The 18,290-nt window shown below is 52.6% G+C and overlaps 1 protein-coding gene across 2 annotated transcripts in view; it reads right to left on the bottom strand.

Moving 5' to 3' along the window:
- Nucleotides 1-14,467, bottom strand: part of DOCK1 (dedicator of cytokinesis 1) — a 561,005-nt gene extending 546,538 nt beyond the window's left edge. For both annotated transcript variants that reach the window (XM_040254437.1, XM_040254438.1), the window contains exon 1: nt 14,292-14,467. In XM_040254437.1, the coding sequence (XP_040110371.1) occupies nt 14,292-14,337 (46 nt within the window). In that variant the 5' untranslated portion in view covers nt 14,338-14,467. The remainder of the gene's footprint in view (nt 1-14,291) is intronic.
- Between the last annotated feature and the right edge of the window lie 3,823 nt (nt 14,468-18,290).

Genomic DNA, 18,290 nt, shown 5'->3' with positions numbered 1-18,290 from the left:
ATGAAGGTCTGTGGGGAGCCTGAACGGTATTTCTTAGACAAGATGCTGCGGGTGGGCCATCACGCCCCTGGTAATCTGTGCATCCCTGCCAGGACCTGACCTCAAGACTGCTGCTTGTCTCTCAGAAAGAAGGACAGGGCAGCCCGGCGGGCTGCAGTTCATGGGGTCACAAAGAGTCTGACCCAAGTTAGCCACTGAACAACACTACAGAAGAAACACAGTTGTCACCTGCCCACCCGCAGACAGCCCAGGGGCCTGGCTGTAAGTCCCACCCCACTCCCGCAGGCTCCCTTCTCTTAACACTGCTGCCCAAAGCACTGCCTTCGGAAACAAGTCCTGCAGGTTTCTAACTTTTCCTCCCAAACGTGCGGCAAAGACTTTGCTTCTAACAACACAGGCACTACAGCAAACAACCACACTACACTACGCTCGCTAGGCGATACTACAGTAAGTACACACAGAGTGCTGGTTAGCAGTTGGGGTGACTCCCAGCGCTCTGCTGACGCCAGTGGGAGTCATCCAGACCCCAGGGGGATACGTGGCAATGTCTGGACCTGTCTTGGGTTGTCCCCACTGAAGGAAGGGAATTGCTAGTGGGATCAAGGGAGTACAAGCCAAGGGTGCTGCTGACTACCCCACAATGCACAGGACCAAAATGCAGCCAACCCAGAAAGTCACAGAAACCCGCTTGGCATGGATTCGCCCATTTAAGCCTTAAGCAACTCTGTGAGGCAGAAACTACTGTCATCCACAGTCAAAAAGGAAGGACAAAGGCACAGAGGGGCTTCGGAGCCCCCAATGCATCGCAAGCCAGCCCCACATCCTGGCTGGGATGGGGCCGCCTCCCCTCGATGGACCTTCTTTGCAGTGATGTCACTGAACACTCAGGGCTTCCCTGATAGCTCAGCTGGTAAAGAATCTGCCTGCAATGCAGGAAACTCCGGTTTGATTCCTGGGTTGGGAAGATCTGCTGGAGAAGGGATAGGCTACCCACTCCAGTATTCTTGGGCTTCCCTGGCGGCTCAGCTGGTAAAGAATCTGCCTGCAAGGCAGGAGACCTGGGTTCAATCCCTGGGTTGGGAAGATCCCGTGAAGAAGGGAAAGGCTACTCACTCCAGTATCCTGGCCTGGAGAATTCCATGGACTGTATAGTCCATGGGGTCGCAAAGCGTCAGAGACGACTGAGCGACTTTCACCATCACTGAATACTCCAGGGACAAGGCTGTGGGCTTCGGGCTAGTCCCCTCCCCCACATTCAGGGCAGCTGCTCCGAGTCCCTAACCAGGCAGCAAGGACTAGGACTCCTGGATCCATCAGCCCAGAATCTGCTGTATGGGGCTTAGGTTGCTGAAATTAAGAGGGAAACCAGTGTGCTGAGATGTGGCATCACCGACTCAAGGGATGTGAGTCTAAGTAAACTCCAGGAGTTGGTGATGGACAGGGAGGCCTGACGTGCTGCAGTCCATGGGGTCGCAGAGAGTTGGACACGGACTGTGCGACTGAACTGAACTGAGAGTGCTGTGAGCTTGGGGGAGGGAGGCCTCTGGTCTCTCCCATCCTGACTCCCTGACCCCGGGGCCTTCTTGCCCCCAGCCCAGGCTCTCCCCCTGCTGCCCCCCTCCTCATCCCTCAAGACTCCTGGGCCCTTGGGGCTGAGCACCATTCTCACTGGGGCCTCAGCCCTCACACATCCCTGTCCCCCCAGCCCCAGGTTGGGGACAGAGGGACAGAGGGACAAAAGGGATCAGGAGGCAATGCCAGGAGAGGGAGACCCATGGAACTAAGGCAGGAAATTGCAGATGGTGCCCCAGGGCCAGCCAGGCAGCCAGCAGGACAGAAGTGCAGCAGGAAATGAGGCCAAGAAGGCTGGGGAGGGCGTCTTAAAGGACACCACGGTCTCAGAAATCTGATCAGAGATCCCAAGAGCTGGGCTGGACAAAGCTCAGGGCTCAGAGGACACAGTCTAAGACAAACTGAATGAGTTAGTTTAGGCATGAAATAAAAAAATCAAATAGATCCACATCCTTGCAATCCCCAAAGCCCCAAAGACCGCAGAGTTTTGGGTAAGTCACTCAAAGGCAAGAATCCAGCGGAGATGAGACATACGCTAACTCTGGATCCTCAATGTCTAAGAACAAAGCTGGCCAAGTAAACAAGAAGGAAGGAAGAGAGGGAGGGAGGGAGGGAGGAGCTGTACCATTTTCTTCTCTGGCTAATCTCCCTGGGGCTGGCGACGGCCGCGTTCACCCCTGAAGCGGGGACACACTCCGTGACTACATCACTGCTCAGCCCTACACAAGGGTTTGGCTGCCTAGCTGAGCAAATCATTCAGAATGCTCAGCTGCCCGGAAGGCTAATCAATTATCAGATAACCCGTCGCACGTAAAATAAAAGTTACAAGACTTGATGAAAAGTAAAAGCTCACACGGTCCTCTTTCAGTTAAAGACAGATGAAAACCATCACCAGATGCTGCCCATGTTCTCTACAATAAGTGAATGGAACACCGCGAGCAAGAACAAGTGACGCTCCTTCCTGGGGCAGGCTCTTCTGTACACGTGATCTGGGGGCTCCTCCAGGGCGGCTCAGAGGTGGGCACAGGCTCTGGGACTCTCCCAGCACCCAGGTGCAGGGTCTGAGGTCGGCCAGATGGAAAAGGCTGCATGAAGTGTTGGGCCCAGACCTGGATCCCAGACCTTCTGACTCCTGGTCCAGCATTCTTTAATATCCCACACCATCCAGCCCCCTCATGCCACTTTAAGTTACTACAGTTCTGACCAATCTGCCGTCTAGCCCTTTTCAGCACCCACTGAGTCATAAAGACAAGCACTACTTCGGAAAATGAAGATTCGTTCACTGCAGCAGTCTTTACAACAGCCAAGATAGGGAAACAACCTCAACGTCCATCAACAGATCAAAGGATAAAGAAAGGGTGGTGTGTATATATATAAATACAATGAAATGCCACTCAGCCATTTAAGAAAGAAGGAATGAAATAATGCCACCTGCAGTAACATATGAAAAAATGAAGATCATGGCATCCGGTGCCATCACTTCATGGCAAACAGATGGGGAAAAAATGGAAACAGTGACAGATTTTATTTTCTCGGGCTCCAAAATCACTGCAGATGGTGACTGCAGCCATGAAATTAAAAGATGTTTGCTCCTTGGAAAAAAAGCTATGACCAACCTAAGCAGCATATTAAAAAGCAGAGACATTACTTTGCCAACAAAGGTCCATCCAGTCAAAGCTATGGTTTTTCCTGTAGTCATGTATGGATGTGAGTTGGACCATAAGGAAAGCTGAGCACTGGAGAATTGATGCTTTTGAACTGTGATGTTGAAGAAGACTCTTGAGAGTCCTTTAAACTGCAAAGAGAGCCAACCAGTCCATCCTAAAGCAATTAGTCCTGAATATTCATTGGAAGGACTGATGCTAAAGCTGAAGCTCCAATACTTTGGCCACCTGATGAGAAGAACTGATTCGCTGGAAAAGTCCCTGATGCTGGGAAAGATTGAGGGCAGGAGGAGAAGGGGTCGACAGAGGATGAGATGGTTGGATGGCATCACTGACTCAATGGACATGAGTCTGGGCAAGCTCCGGGAGTTGGTGACGGACAGGGAAGCAGTCCATGGGGTCATGGAGAGTCGGCCACAACCGAGCGACGGGACTGAGCACTGAGCAGTAACAGAGATGGACCTGGAGACTGTCCTACCACGAGAATCAAGTCAGAAAGAGGAAGACAAGGACGTGTTACTACTTACATGTGGAATCTTAAAAATGGTGCAAGTGAACTTAGTTGCAAAACAGAATCTCAGACACAGAAAACAAATGTATGGTTACCAAAGGGGAAGGCTGTTGTTGTTCAATTGCTAAGTCGTGCCCCACTCTTTGTGACCCCATGGACTGTAGTCTGCCAAGTTCCTCTGTCCATGGGATTTTCCAGGCAAGAATCCTGGAGTGGGTTGCCATTTCTTCCTCCGGGGGATCTTCCTGGACCAGGGATCGAACCCTCAACTCCTGCACTGGTAGGCAGATTCTTTACCACTGAGCCACCAAAGGGGAAAGGAGGGGTGGGTAAATTAGCAGATGCAAACTACTCTATATAAAACACACAAACAACAAGGACCTACTACATAGCACAGAGGACTACACTCAGCATCTGATAATAAACTATAATGGAAAAGAATCCAGAAAAGGATATATGTATATATATGTACACACACATTATACATCTATGAAACTGAAGCCGTACTTTGCTGTACACCTGAAACTAACACAACATTGTAAATCAACAATACTTCAATTTACCAAAAAAAGAGAAATGATTCCACTCTTATAAAGAAACAAACGCCAACACTTTGAAGCAGATGCAGTTCTCAGCAGGCTTTAGTAAACATCTTCTGAAGCCAGAAGACTTCAACAGACTTCAGGGGTGGGAATGGGGTCTGGAGGTGCTAAGTACATTTTAGGGTGGTGAGAATGGGAACTGCCAACAAATATGAAGATGACCATTTTAGAAGGCAGCCTTCTTTATGCTCCCGGGCCCACTCCCCTTGCCCCAGGACCCTTCTGGGTTAAGTACACAAAGAACATCCTGAAATCCTATAGGATGTAAGTCGTGGAACAAACATCAAAGAAAAAGGCAGCAACTGCCCCCATTCACATCCCTTCACATCTTTGCAGGGGTCTGGCCATCTGGTCTGCCCCCAGACTGTCAGGGACTAAAAGGTGTGAGATCTTACAATCCGGTGTTCAATGCCCGTATTTCTAACCAGTACACCACAGTTCATGCTGATCAATGGAAAATAGGTATTTATACGAATAGGTGGAGGAGATCCACCTCGTCCTCCTTTGGGGCACACAGCAGGACTATATCTCTGAGTCCCACGGGCTGGCCAGGGACAGAGCTCTGAACACAAGAATGAGAGCAGAAGTGTGGGTACCAGTCCTGGCCAGGAAGAATCTCCTGTGAACTGTCCTGCCTCTCTGTCTTCCCCCATCCACAAGCTAAAAAGGCAAGATGTTGCAGAGGGCAGAGCCACAGGATAGAAAAACCCTTAGTCCCTGAAAGAGTAGACAGAACAGAGCCCCTGGGTCCCCTCCCCACCCCCACTTGGACTGTGACGTGAAGAAAAAACGAACTTTCATTGTATGAAGCCAGCAAAACGCTGGGGCTGTTTGTTACAGCAACTAGCCAACCCTAATTCAGAACAGAAATTACAAGAGTTACACGTGTACCTAAAAGTGTACTTAACTATCCACGTTAGGTTAAACAAAATCACTCCAGAAGGCATATAAACTTTGTATCACACTCTTGAGGACAGGCAGGAACAACTATGAACAGCAAATGGGCCAGGAAAAAAGACAGAGCAACATTTTTGATGAGAGATGTATCCCTGGAAGCTTCAGGGATCTGCCCTGGGAATCTGTAGGAACTCAGGCTGCTGGTCTGACCTCAGTGTGAACATTAAAATTTTAGAGAAGCCATGAAACATCTCTCTCCATCCTCCACCTGCAGCTCCCAACCAGGAGGAGATGAGAAGCAACAGGGTCCACATTGCTTTGGTCCCCCAGTCAGAGTGGGGAGCCGGGCAGAGCCTGAACTCACTAGAGCAGCCTAAAGCTTCTCACAATCAATAACAAAAGGAACTAACCTTTGCCAAGCACAGCCCAAGGGCCAGGTTTGAGGTGGGCTATCTCTTTATCCCCAGAACTGCCCAAGGAGGTTGGCGTGATCACCAGTTTTTACAAAGGAGAAAGCTTAAGGCCAACAATTCAGCCAAGTCACTTGGCTAGGAGGAGGTGGAGCTGAGATTCAAAGAGGAATCTCTCCTACCCCAAACCTGTGATCTCTTGGCACACATCGCATGCTAAAAGAAAACATCTTTTTCTCCTTAAGGCACCCAGATGAAAATTTAACAAGCTGACAGGCATCTGTCTGGGGTGAAACCATCTGCCTTTTGAAGGCAGAGAGCGCCTCTGCAACACCAGCGTGCAGGTAGGCAGATGACTGCGGAGTCTTGAGCTAACACGGAGTTTACACTCAATCATCCAGACGGCCTGCCACCAGCAACACCCTGCCCTGGCCCATTAGCGACCGAGATCAAAGCACCACACGAGCACCCCGGGGCCACTGCGGGCTGGGCCTGCGGTGACTGTTGGCAGGGCCAGCCTCCTAGTCCGCAGAGTGAAGAGCAGCCCCTGGGGTTGTCTGCTGGGCCAACGTGAATGAGCAACTTGGGTACCCAGGGCCTCCTTGCCATCACGGGAGAACTGGGATTCCGGATCCAGCATGGTCTGGCCACTCTATTCGAGCCACAGAAACACAGGTGGTAAGAGACTAGAAACAAACCTAAGGGGGATGTCTCAGTCTCCTGAGACTCAGCCAGGTGGGCACAGGTGGGTGACGCTCAATGAGTCATCCGTCTACATCCCCCCAGGCTGTGACACCACACTTCAAACCTGCACAGCTTCCTTTCAGGTCCCAAATGACCTGACCTTAAAGTGCTGTCCATAACTTGATAGCAAGGAATTTCCACATTTAACACAGAAACTAACTACATTCCTGAACTAGATTCTGTGAGCCTTGTGACCAAAGCAGGGGGGGCTTCCACCATGAGCGCCCACCTATCACCTCTCACCTCCCTGGGGTCCACCCGGCACTGGGGACCCACACCCTTACCGAAAAAGTCACCCAGATGGCGACCCCCCCAAAGGCAGAGTGAAACGTAAGAGGAGAAGCCTTAATTTAAGTCGTGGTAGTCACACTGTCAGTGGCTGTGTCCCCCCCAAACTCAAAGGTTGAAGCTCAAACCCCAATATCACAGAATGTGGCAGGATATGGAGACAAGGTCTTTAAATAAGTGATGAGGGCAAAATGAAGTCATCAGGGTGAATTCTCATCCATGAGGGGGGTCTTTACAAGAAGAGATTAGGACAGAGACACACACAAGGGGACCCATGGGAGGGCACGGCAAGACCTGCAAACCGAAGTCCCAGCAGGAACCAGCCCCTCCGATACCCGGGCCCTGGCCCCCAGCCTCCAGAACCGGGAGGTAAAAAATTCCTGCTGTTTAGGCCCCCTAAGTGTGTGCACGGGCAGGCAGCAACCCACGGTCACCCCCCTGCCCTGTGTCCCCAGGGTACTGGTTCTAGCCCACGGATACCAAACTCCACGGATGCGCAAGCCCCTTGTGTGAAATGGCACCCCCTCTTCACCACGCTCCTCTCTGAGGACGACCCCAGGACACAGAGAGTCTGAAAAGCGAGCGTCTGGGTGAGCCCTGTGTACCTCCACACCGTCAGACTGCCTCCAGCCTACCCCTCCAGAATCTTCCCTGCAAGCCGGACTGCTGGCCCTTCCCTGCGCAAACCCAACTATCTCACCAAACCCATCAGCAGCCCCCACTCCACCCAGCACCCCGCCTGGCTTATCTCCCAGATTACACCCAGATCTCCTTCAAGGCACACTGCAATGAGGGAAATGCAAATTCCAACCCCAACGACACGCCAATCAGACTGGGGAAGACAGACAACATGTGTCAGTAAGGACGCGGAGAGACTGGATCTCACGCACACATGCACACATGCACGCACACACACACGCACCTGCACACATTCACAGATACATGCGCAATGCGTGCACACACATACCTTCAAGTACACACGCACGCACATGCACACCTTCACATACACACACGTGCAGACACACATGTACACACACCTTCGCATACACACACAAGCACACACCCACGCACATGCACAAACATGCACGTATACCCACAGCTGGTGGGAATGTAAAACGGCTAAGCCACTGGGGAAAAGTCTGGTATTAATAGTTTCTTAAAAAGCCAAACTACCACACAATTCAGTATTTGCACTCCTGGGACTTCCCTGGCAGTCAGGTGCTTAAACACTCTGTGCTCCCAATGCAGGGGGCACAGGTTCAATATCTGATCTGGAACTAAGACCCCACATACTGCACAGTGTGGCCAAAATTTTTTAAAAATTAAAAACAAACAAAACACAATTGCACTCCTAGGCATTTATCCCAGAAGACGGAGATTTCCATTCACACACAAACACACACACAAAACCTGTCCATGAGTGTTCACAGCAGCTTTACTCATAATAGCCAAAACCAGACATCCTTCAACGAATGAATGGTTAAACCATCTGTGGCACGTCCAACACCACGGGACACGACTCAGCAAAGAAAAGGAACAAATCGTTGATACACACAGCAATCCGGTGACTCTCTGGAGAATTATGCTGAGGGAAAAAGGCAATCCAGAAAGGTTACATACTCAAGATCCCATTCACGTAACATTCGTGAAATTACAAAATTGCAGACATAGAGGTCAGATTAATGGTTGCCAGGGATTATGGGGCAGGGAAACGGGAGGGGTGGGGTGGCAACAAAAGGACCGTAGGAGGGGTCCTGGGGGGGATGGAGACGCTCTGTATCTTCAACATCTACATCCAGGTTCTGACACTGTGTTGGAGTTTTACAAGATAGAACCTTGGGGAAAACCGGCAATGTGTACATGGGGTCTCTGTATTACTTCTTACAACTGCTGTGTGTAATTATATGGAAATCCAAAGTCTAACGAAGAGAGCGGAAGGAGGGGAGAAAGGAAAGGAGGAGAGGGTGGGGGAAGAAAGGAGAGAGAGACAGAGACAGAGAGAGGTCACAGGGGCCCTCGGGCACAGGCATTTGGCTTCTGGGCTGCATCCAGCTCAGGACTCACCATTTCCTCCTCTGAATTCACTACCTGCATCCTCAGAGGTCACAAGAACACAAGCAAAAGAACAATTCACACACCCTCAGGCAATCCTGATAACACTCTGCTATTCTGGGCCAACCCTGGCACAACAATACATTTAAAATGTGTATGTTTCCAAAGTAAAATCAGATTTGCAGAAATATAATACGCTCTTAAGTTTTGTTTTTCTGCAACTCCAGTGAATGCAAATGTCTGCATTTCTATTTACTTACGATCATATATAATTTTTCATCCCCCAAAGTAGCAGCTTGCTTGCTATTCCAAGCAATATGAAGGATCTCTCTGCAGCTCCACACTCCCAAACTTATTGGAATACTACCATATTCCTAGCAATTACCATTGCTCAGAGCTAATCTGAATACACACGTCATAATCTCTATTATCAAGCAAATGTCACACTCCCCGGTAGAAAATTAACTTTGGGAGAAGAGCCTTCCTTCAGCCATGGTGACTGTAGAATCCAAAGAGGAAATCACGTGTCACCACATTTCTAAACTGCAATTTATTAAATTAAAAAATTACTAAAAGCGTTGCTCCATGGACTGCCTGGCTTATCTCAAATGCTGACCTCAGCGCTTTGTGCTCTGAGGACACTATCTCAATGAATCCCCACCGGTCTCTGCGGAAGGCAGGCTTGAGTCTCCTTTCCAGATGAGGAAACTGAGGCTAAGTAAGCAGGAGTCATTTGCTCCAGGGCCACATGATGACTAAGACCCAGGAGTTAAAGATGTCTCGGTGCCAATACCCACATTCCCTGTTTGAGTGCAGCCTAGAGTGAAGAGAGGAGGACACATGGAGGTCAACCTGCCTCCTGGCAAAGCTAAGGCTGGAAAGAGAACCCAGTCTCGCCCGGGCTGCTCGCCACGCCACCTCCATTCACGCCCTACTGCTGCCATGACCCATCACCACACCCTTGGCAGTTGAAAACCACCCACGTTTATTATCTCACTGTGCTTCAAGTCAGACACCCAGCGTTCCTGGGTCTCAGAGCCAAGGTGCTGGCCAGCTGGGCTCTCACGGGAGGCTCTGGGATGAATCTGTTTCCGGGCTTATCAGGGGCGCTGGCAGAAGCCAGCTGTGGTTGCAGGTCCGAGGTCCCCGTTTCCTTGCTGGCTGTCAGCTGGGCCACCCTGAGCTCCCTGCGGTCCTAGCAAGTGGGCCCCTACATCTCCGGGCCAGCAAGGGAGCATGCAGCCCTTCCAAGGCTCGGAACCTCTGAGTCCACTTCAACCACATCTTCCTCCCGTGAGCAGTCAGAGGAAGTTCTCTGCTCAGGGGACCCAGGGGTGCTGCTGCTGTTCAGTCGTGTCCAATTCTTTGTGACCCCACAGACTACAGCACACTAGGCCTCCCTGTCCATCACCAGCTCCTGGAACTTGCTCAAACCCATGTCCATCGAGTCGGTGATGCCATCCAACCATCTCATCCTCTGTCGTCCCCTTCTCCTCCTGCCCCCCATCTTTCCCAGCATCAGGGTCTTTTCCAGCAAGTCGGCTCTTCACATCAGGTGGCCAAAGTATTGGGGCTTCAGCTCCAGGTGAGTAACTGAGGACTAATCAACCCATTTCAAGGTTCGTAGCTGTATCCACACCTGCCAAGTCCCTTCTCTCATGTCACAAATCATATTCATAAGTCTTGGGGATTAGGGAGTGGATATGGATATTTGGCGGGAGGTGGGGGGCGGTGGGGAATATTCTGTCTCCCACACCATCAAGGAGATATGAGCCCACCATCCTCAGAAAACTTCCCAGATCAAATATATGGCTTAAGTGAATTCTTATAAGGCAAACACCATCAGGTTGAGAATTAAACCCTGCATCTTTTCACCTAATCTTAGCAACTGGATCCACATGAACACAGTTTTACAGGTGTTGGGACCTTATGACTCAACTTAGTTGGGGGGGTGATGGAAGAGTTCATCTGGCCCAACCCCTGAGTGTGACTGAGTTAGGTCAAAGTTCATGCCTTGTGTTAATAAACCAGTCTGCAAACACTGACCCACCAAACTCACCCAAGGGGAGACAGGAACAGGCTAGTCAATTGCACAGGTGACCATCACCGTGCCGCCCCCACCCCCTGCCCCAACCCCATGAATCCCGGGGGCCCCGGGATTTCCTGCCTTTGCTGAGGAAGCAAGAGATCAGCTGTTTACTCCTTTCCCGACTTTACAGAATAAATAAATAACTGAAGTGTCTCACTTGAAAACAATGCTTCTAACAGAACCTAAGTACTTGCAGACAATGAGCTGTGATTCATGTTTGCAAATGAGATAAGAGTTTTACCATTTTCTCTCCCCTCGTGATCTATTCACAGGCCAAGTCGCTGGAAGCATGGCCCGCCCACAGACCCACCAGAGCCCATCTAGGGAGACACAGTCCCCTTATGAGGCTCCGGCCAAAAAAGTTTTGTGGTTGGTGAAAGAGCTCTCTAAGAGTGTTCCCTTAGGCAGAAAGAGCCAGTTAGCTCAGGGAAATGGATTCCTACATACAGCACTTCCATCTTCCCAGCCAGCCGAGGCCCTGAGAACCAGGGGACCCCTCCCCAGGCAACTCCCAGACAGGAGGGGCACCTGGTGCAAGCACCCTTGGCTTCCTCCTGCCCCAAATCTGGAGTTCTAAGCCTGCCTGGCCTCCTTGACAGGACGTATTTAAAGCTCCATTTGCTGCTCAAAGTTGGGTTGTCTTGTCATCTTCTCCTGGTGACACTGAGTAGAACAGTCCCCTCCGGGTCTCCTGACTGCCACTCACATCCTTCCCAGAACTGCCTCCAAAACCATCTAGAAAACTTCTCTTCTTTGAAACCCTTCAACTTGGGAGTTTTCTTCAAACCAAAGTATGAGCCCAAGGTGTGACACCAGAAGGAACCGCCATGCATGCATGCTAAGTCACTTCAGTCGTGTCTGACCCTTTGCGACCCCATGGACTGTAGCCCAGCAGGCTCTTCTGCATGGGACTTCTCAGGCAAGAATACTGGAGTGGAATGCCATGCCCTCCTCCAGGAGATCCTCCCAACCCAGAGGTCAAACCCGAGTCTCTTGCGTCTCCTGCATTGGTAGGCGAGTTCTTTACCACTGAGCCACCGAAGCTTCCAGAAGGCGTGTGCCTTACTGCAGAAAGGACACAGCCACGGTCATGCCCAGAGCCGCCTCCCCAGTGGGCAGACCCTGCTCCTGAATGTTCCCTTCGGTCTTGAGACACAAGCCACTATTCAGCCATCTACAGACTGATCACTGGCATCATCCAGGTCACCCCAGGAACCAAGAGGATCAAGCTGTCTTCAAATACGGTGTCCCAGGATCAACGTGTACACCTTACTATATTTAAAATGGATAACCAACATGGTCCTACTGTTTGACACAGGGAGCTCTGCTCGACCTTATGTGGCAGCTTGGATGGGAGGAGAGTTTGGGGGAGAATGGCTACATGTATCTGTACCGCTGAGTCACTTTGCTGCGGACCTAAAATATCACAACACTGTTAATTAGCTAGGCTCCAATATAAAATAAAAAGTGTAAAAAAAAAAAACCATGGTATCCTAAAGAGAAGCCCCTTCCCCATCACCTGGTGGGGGGCTAGGGGAGTCAACCATAAATGAGCTCTAGAGCCACCACCAGGGTTTCAGTGGCATTCATCTGTCCTCGGCCTCGGTGAAATGGTGGGGGGGCAGAGAGGGGGAGAGTGAGTAGACCCCAGCACACAGGATGAGGGGCCAAGTCCCGAGCAGGATGGTGGTCTCCTGCCCTCTGCCCGCCTCTCCCCAGAGCTCCAGCTCCTCCTTCATCTCTCAGTGCAAAGTTCCCTGAGGGTCAGCCCTCAGCCCTCAGCTTAAACACAGCATCCCAACAGGCTCCCCACAGCCCAGACCCCCCCACTGCGGCCGCCAGGTTGCAGTTACCCCAGCAGGAAACTCCACCACCCCAAATCTCCCTCATTCAATGCAGACGGATGGGGTTATTTTTATGGGTCTGAAACCATCTGAATGCACACAGCATGCCACTTAGAAGTTTAGAAACAGAGCTGCCATCAGAAAGCCCAGCTCTGTTGGGCTGTTGACATTTGTAAACAAGCCTGAGTCTCTAAAAGGTGGTGGGGAGGGAATTCAGCCACCACAGTCCTGAAACAGGGCCGCTCCTGCACTAACACAGCGCGGGGCCACAGGGGACCTAGCACTGTCCCTGTGCCCACTCTGCGTCTCTGGCATCTCGCAGGTAAGCCACTGGCATCACAGAAAGAAAAGAGAGTGCCTTGGGGACAAGCACCACCCAGGAGGCTTCGCAGTAGTGGGAGGCCTGAACCAGACCAGCAGCGGGAGCGAGAAGACACTCTGGGTGACCACATCGCAAAGGCTCAGAGCCGCAAGGGCAAGACAGGCGAGGGACCGGGAACCCCAGGGGGGCATCCCCTGCCTTCAGAGGGAGGCCCGGGTCAGGCAGAGTCCGGCCTGGCTGAGGAGATGGTCCGGGGTCCCCGCTTTGGACCCTGGAGCAGGAGGAAAGAGACTGAAAACCAACTGGGAAGCTATGGAGCTGGGGGACCAGCCGCCAACCCAGACAGAAGCCTTGGGTGGGTAAGTCAAGAGAAGGCAGGAACCCACAGGCCCCGGCAGGCCAGGCCCCGCCAGGAGGGCTGCAGGGCGTATGGGGCCCAAAGGGGCCGTTTGTTTGGCCCTTAAGGAAAGTGTCTGTCTCTGGAATGTATGTGTACTTGGGCAGAAATGTAAACTTGCAACCGGACTCCCTTCACTCCCCTCCGCAAATGACAAAGAGCCGCAGAGCCAAAACCCGTCCAGCCCTTCCCAACCCCGCTTCCCGGCTCCGGGAACGCGCTCGGCTGCCGTCCCCAGGGTCCCGCGCCGTCCAGGGCAGGACCACCGAGCTGCCGGGTCGTGCGATGGGCCGCCCCCGGTCCCACGGCCACCTCCTCCCGCCCACCCCCCCGGAGGATAGGACAGTTCTCTCCGTGATCGCTGCAACTCGAAACGGTCCACCCGGGAGCCGCAGACGCTGAGCACAACTTCACCCGAAAAGCAGAAAAAAAAAAAGAAAGAAAAGGCGCGGCTGAACAATGCCCCCCGGGGGCCTCCCGGCCGGGCCCGGCCCAGCTGGGATCCCGGAGTCCGGGGGCAAGCCCCGGGAGGTTGGAGGGTTCGGCCGCCGCGGTGCCCGTCCCGAGAGCTGGGTGTCGGAGGGGACACCCTGGGGACGTGACACAACCCGCCGTGTTCACGCCCCCCGCCCCCAAACACACACACACCCGCGTGTCCCCGGCCCGGCTCGCGCGGGCTCCGGAGCGAGCGCGGGGACGGCGTGCGCCCCGGGCGCCGAGTGGGCAGTGCCCGCCGACGGGAGCGCGATCGGACCCCTCGGGCAGGGAGGGTAGGGCTGGGGACGCGGGGCTCCGGGCGCCGCGGTCACTCCGCGTCCCCGCCCGGGCCGCCGGCAACAGGCTCCCGGGCGCGCCCCCGGCGGCCCGGAGCCCCGCGCGCGGCGCGCGGAGGTGCTCACCCACGCCGTATTTCTCCTCGCGCTTGGTGGGCACCCAGCGCGTCATGCTGCCGCCCGCGCCCCCCGCGCCCAGGCCGCCGCCGCTGCGCCAGGAAACTCCGCGCCTAGGCCGCCATTTTCCATCCCTCTCGGGCCGCGGCAGGATGGGGTGGAAAAAGTTTGCGGCGGAGGCGGTGTCATGTGGGACGGGGCGGGCGGGGCGTCGCGGGCCGGATGGGAAAGGCCGGGAGCGCCAGCGGGAGGCGGGCCGGCGGCCGGAGGCGGCGGGCAGGGAGCCGCGCGCGCGCCCTCGGCCCCCGGCGGCCCTGCCCCGCGCTCCACGCCCACGACCCCCACCCTCAAAGGAGCGCCCCCCCAGGGGTTGTCGTCTCCTCCTGATGTGTGGGACTTCTGCGAGTCGGGGTGCCCTCCCAAGGGCTGGATCTCATACACCCAGAAAGGGGGTGCACCCTGGCCGGGAAGCGAGCAGGAGGAGTCTTGGCATTTCGTGAAACTTCTACATCAGACCGACTCCCAGTGATGTGAGGTTCCCCCCCCCCGCCCCCCACCCCTAGCTTGGGGGAGAGGCCGGCAGCTGAGCAAACCAGCAGGATCCCTGGGTGGAGCCTTCCCCAGAGCCCGTGGTTCATTCATTCATTCCTTTGGCAAAAGTTAACTGAGCACCTACCCAGCGCCCGGTGCGCTGATCACCAACTAGCCAAGGTAGTGGTGGAGAGGTGATGGGTAGAATAACAAGAGATAAGTTGGCTCCTAGTGCTTGCGTGGAGACACCCAAAGAGAGTGGGAAGAGCCGACGCAGTGCTGGCCTGGGCGGTGGGTGCGGGTTGGGGGGTGGGGTTTGCGCGTTGCGGGATGGTGACCTCTTGCTGGACTGTGGAGTGAGTGCATTGACCTAGAGACCTCAGCCTCCTTTGGTCCCAGAAGCCTCTGCAAGCTGAGTAGGACAGGAGGTCTGTGAAGAGGAGGAAGTGAGGAACTGGAGAGAGGGTTCTAGCTTGGAAAGGAAACCCCAGTCCCGGCCAGGAGCAGACACACTGGCCTCTTAGGAACTTGGTGTCCACTCTGCTAAGCGTCCTCAGGCTCTTGTGTTTCGCGCACCAGTAGAAGATTGGGGCTTCACATTTTCTTCAAGTTAAAACAACACACACACATTTATTTTTACCATGATTTCGTTAAAGAATGGAAAGATCAAAACCAAGAAAAGGAGGAAGGAGACAGCCTCGGGATGGAATACACTTGGTGTCATGGAATATTAACTCATACCCCCAAGAACCACTGACAATGGCAGTAGGCCAGGGAGTCTTCAAGAATTTTTTTTTCTGGCTGCCCCAGGTCCTAGGTGTGCCATGTGGGATCTAGTCCCCTGACCAGGGATTGAACCCCAGCCCCCTGCATGGGGAGCTCAGAGTCTTAGCCACTAGACCCCCAGGGGAGTCCCAGCCTTCAAGGACTGGAGGAAGGATGGTAAAAAGATTGGAAGGCTCCATGGGGTAGGGACAGTGCTGGGTAGGGGAGCTCAGGGAACAGGCTGGGAGGGCCTGGGGAAGACCGGGAAGCCCACCATCCTGATGTAGAGAAGGCCTGTCACCTGCCTTCCGGGCTACTGTGATACAGGGAAATCTCAGCATTCCCCCCAGAATACTGATTAAACGCTTGAGGATGCCTTAAGGGCTTATCCGTTTGGGTGTCTGAGAGGCAACCTCCTGTACGCAGAGGGTAACATACGACTTGAGAGTTCACAGAAGCAACCACAGATTCAAAGAAAGTCACAGGCTCTATTTTACTGATAAAGAACCCGAGTCCAACAGACGGAAGGGACTGGGCTCCAATCACACCCAGCCACATGTGGGCACTTAAGACCTCCTGTGGAAATTAGAAACCTCAGGAGCTCAGGCCCTGAACCCACGGCCTGGTCACCCTGACCCCTGGAGGTGTGAAGGTGCTGTCCGGGAGAAGCAGGACACTCTGAGACCAGCGATGTGACGGCCTGACCTACTCTAGGTCAGAACAGGCTTCCTGGGAAAACAGAAGCTGGCCAGACTTTAAGGAAAAACAGACTAGCAGGGGGAACCGCATGTGCAAAGGCATTGGGTTGGGAAGGAGCACAGATGCTTCAAGGGACTTCAGTCTTTCCTGAAGCACAGGAAACCAGGGGAAAAGGCCAAGGAATGAGCCTGTGGTAGAAGGGCCATGTTGGTCTTATCAGGAATGTGGAATTCTGCAAAGAAAACCTGGAAAACATTTTAATGATACTGATCTCTCTTGTGTCAGTGTTTTGGTTTTGCTTGTGTGGCTACGCATGGAGGCATATGGCGTATTGTAGTGAAAGATGAGGAGCTGGAGAGCCACGTGCAACTCAGAGTCCTGGCCTTCCTTTGCCAGCTGTGTGACCTCTCTCCGTTTCTAGCCTGTTCTGCTCCTAAACCTTAGGGTTCTGATAGTTCTGTGTATAAACTAGGGGCAATGAGGCCAGCCTCTTCTGAGGATCAAAGGAGAAGATACAGCTGCACAGGTGAGACATCCTCTAGTTATACTTGGTTTTCTCATCTGATGCTGCCCAGGGATTTTGCCTAATAACATCATGGTTCACACTTTCTATAAGTTTCCCCTTTCACTCTGATACAAGAGACCCACTGAAAAAAAATACATATAATATGGCATGGGACTTGCATATTTTTGTAAGACTGTGATACAAGTAAATTTCTTGGAACTGCTCTGGTAGTTCAGTGGCTAAGCCTCCTCCTTCTCAATGCAGAGGGCCCAGGTTCAATCCTCAGTCAGGGAACTCGATCCCACACACCACGACTGAAGATCCTGAGTGCTGTAACTAAAGATTCTGCATGCTGCAACTAATAATTGGCACAGTCAAATAATTTTTAAAAATAAATAAGTTTCTGAAACAGAATTTTAAAACTCCAGATGCACCACAGACCATGTGTTGGAGATAATGAGGTTTTGATCCCGTTACTTCGATATGTGCCCAAGCTTGGCCACCGTCCATGCGGCTCTGAGAGGTTTATCGGCGTTCCCTGGCTGACTCCAACAGTGGTCCCTTCTAGAGGCTGGAAACTGAGTCCAGGCCTGGCTCCTTGCCCTGTGGTTACATGAGCTCTAGGTTGGCATCGTCTCCAACTCCACGAGCCCTGGGGGTTTTAGTGAGTTGGAGTTTTTAACTCCTGAGTCGCCGTGGGTGGGCCCCTGAGCTCAGCCATCCGTCCCAGGTTTCGCACAGGAATCACGTCTTTGCTGGCTTGCAGGTGTGACCCGCCCAACAGCACCGAGATTCCCGGCAGGCCAGGTCTGAAGATCAGTGGGGGTTCAGACTAGGGGCCCCTCCCAAGATAAGGCAGAATCCTAAGAGGGGGCCATGAAAAAGCATAATCGACATTGCATTACACGTTATTTAGATTTTGAAAATTAAAATTAATTTGTGTCGTTGGAAAAAGTTTTCCACATTCACAATGCAAGCCTGGGAGGTCGATTCAGCAAAATCTTGCCTGGTGGAGGTGGCAGAAGGCACAGTGAATGGAGGAGAGGGGCAGGAACAGAGGAGAGAGAGACAGAGATGTGGGGAGTTCACACACTTCATCAAAGGGCTTCATCACAGGCTACCCGCCACCTGAAAAGGGAAGAATGCACTGTGCGGTGAGGCATATACTTGCCGCCGCTTTGATCCAGTAGCAGATGTTAGCATTGTATTACATGACCCAGCATGTGGTCACAGCGCTTAATGTCACACAGAATGAAAAAGTATAATCCCCCTCTCCCCACACACACAAAAAAAAGTATACTCAAGACTTCACATCTCAATTCCAGGTTACAGGAAAAAGAGAAGACCAAGGGAAAAGTTAAATGACACCCCAAGAACCCTTGAGAACCCCTTGTTTAGGATGGTTGGACTTAGGTCTTTCAACTTAAGAATGGTACAAAAGTGCTGTGCATTCGGTACAAACCTTAGCTTGAATTCTGAATTTTTAATCTTTTCCAATACTTTGGTCA

Source organism: Oryx dammah, unplaced genomic scaffold, assembly GCF_014754425.2.
Source record: "Oryx dammah isolate SB20612 unplaced genomic scaffold, SCBI_Odam_1.1 HiC_scaffold_14, whole genome shotgun sequence".
Classification (NCBI taxonomy): Eukaryota; Metazoa; Chordata; class Mammalia; order Artiodactyla; family Bovidae; genus Oryx; species Oryx dammah.
This window is presented reverse-complemented; position numbering and strand designations above follow the sequence as displayed.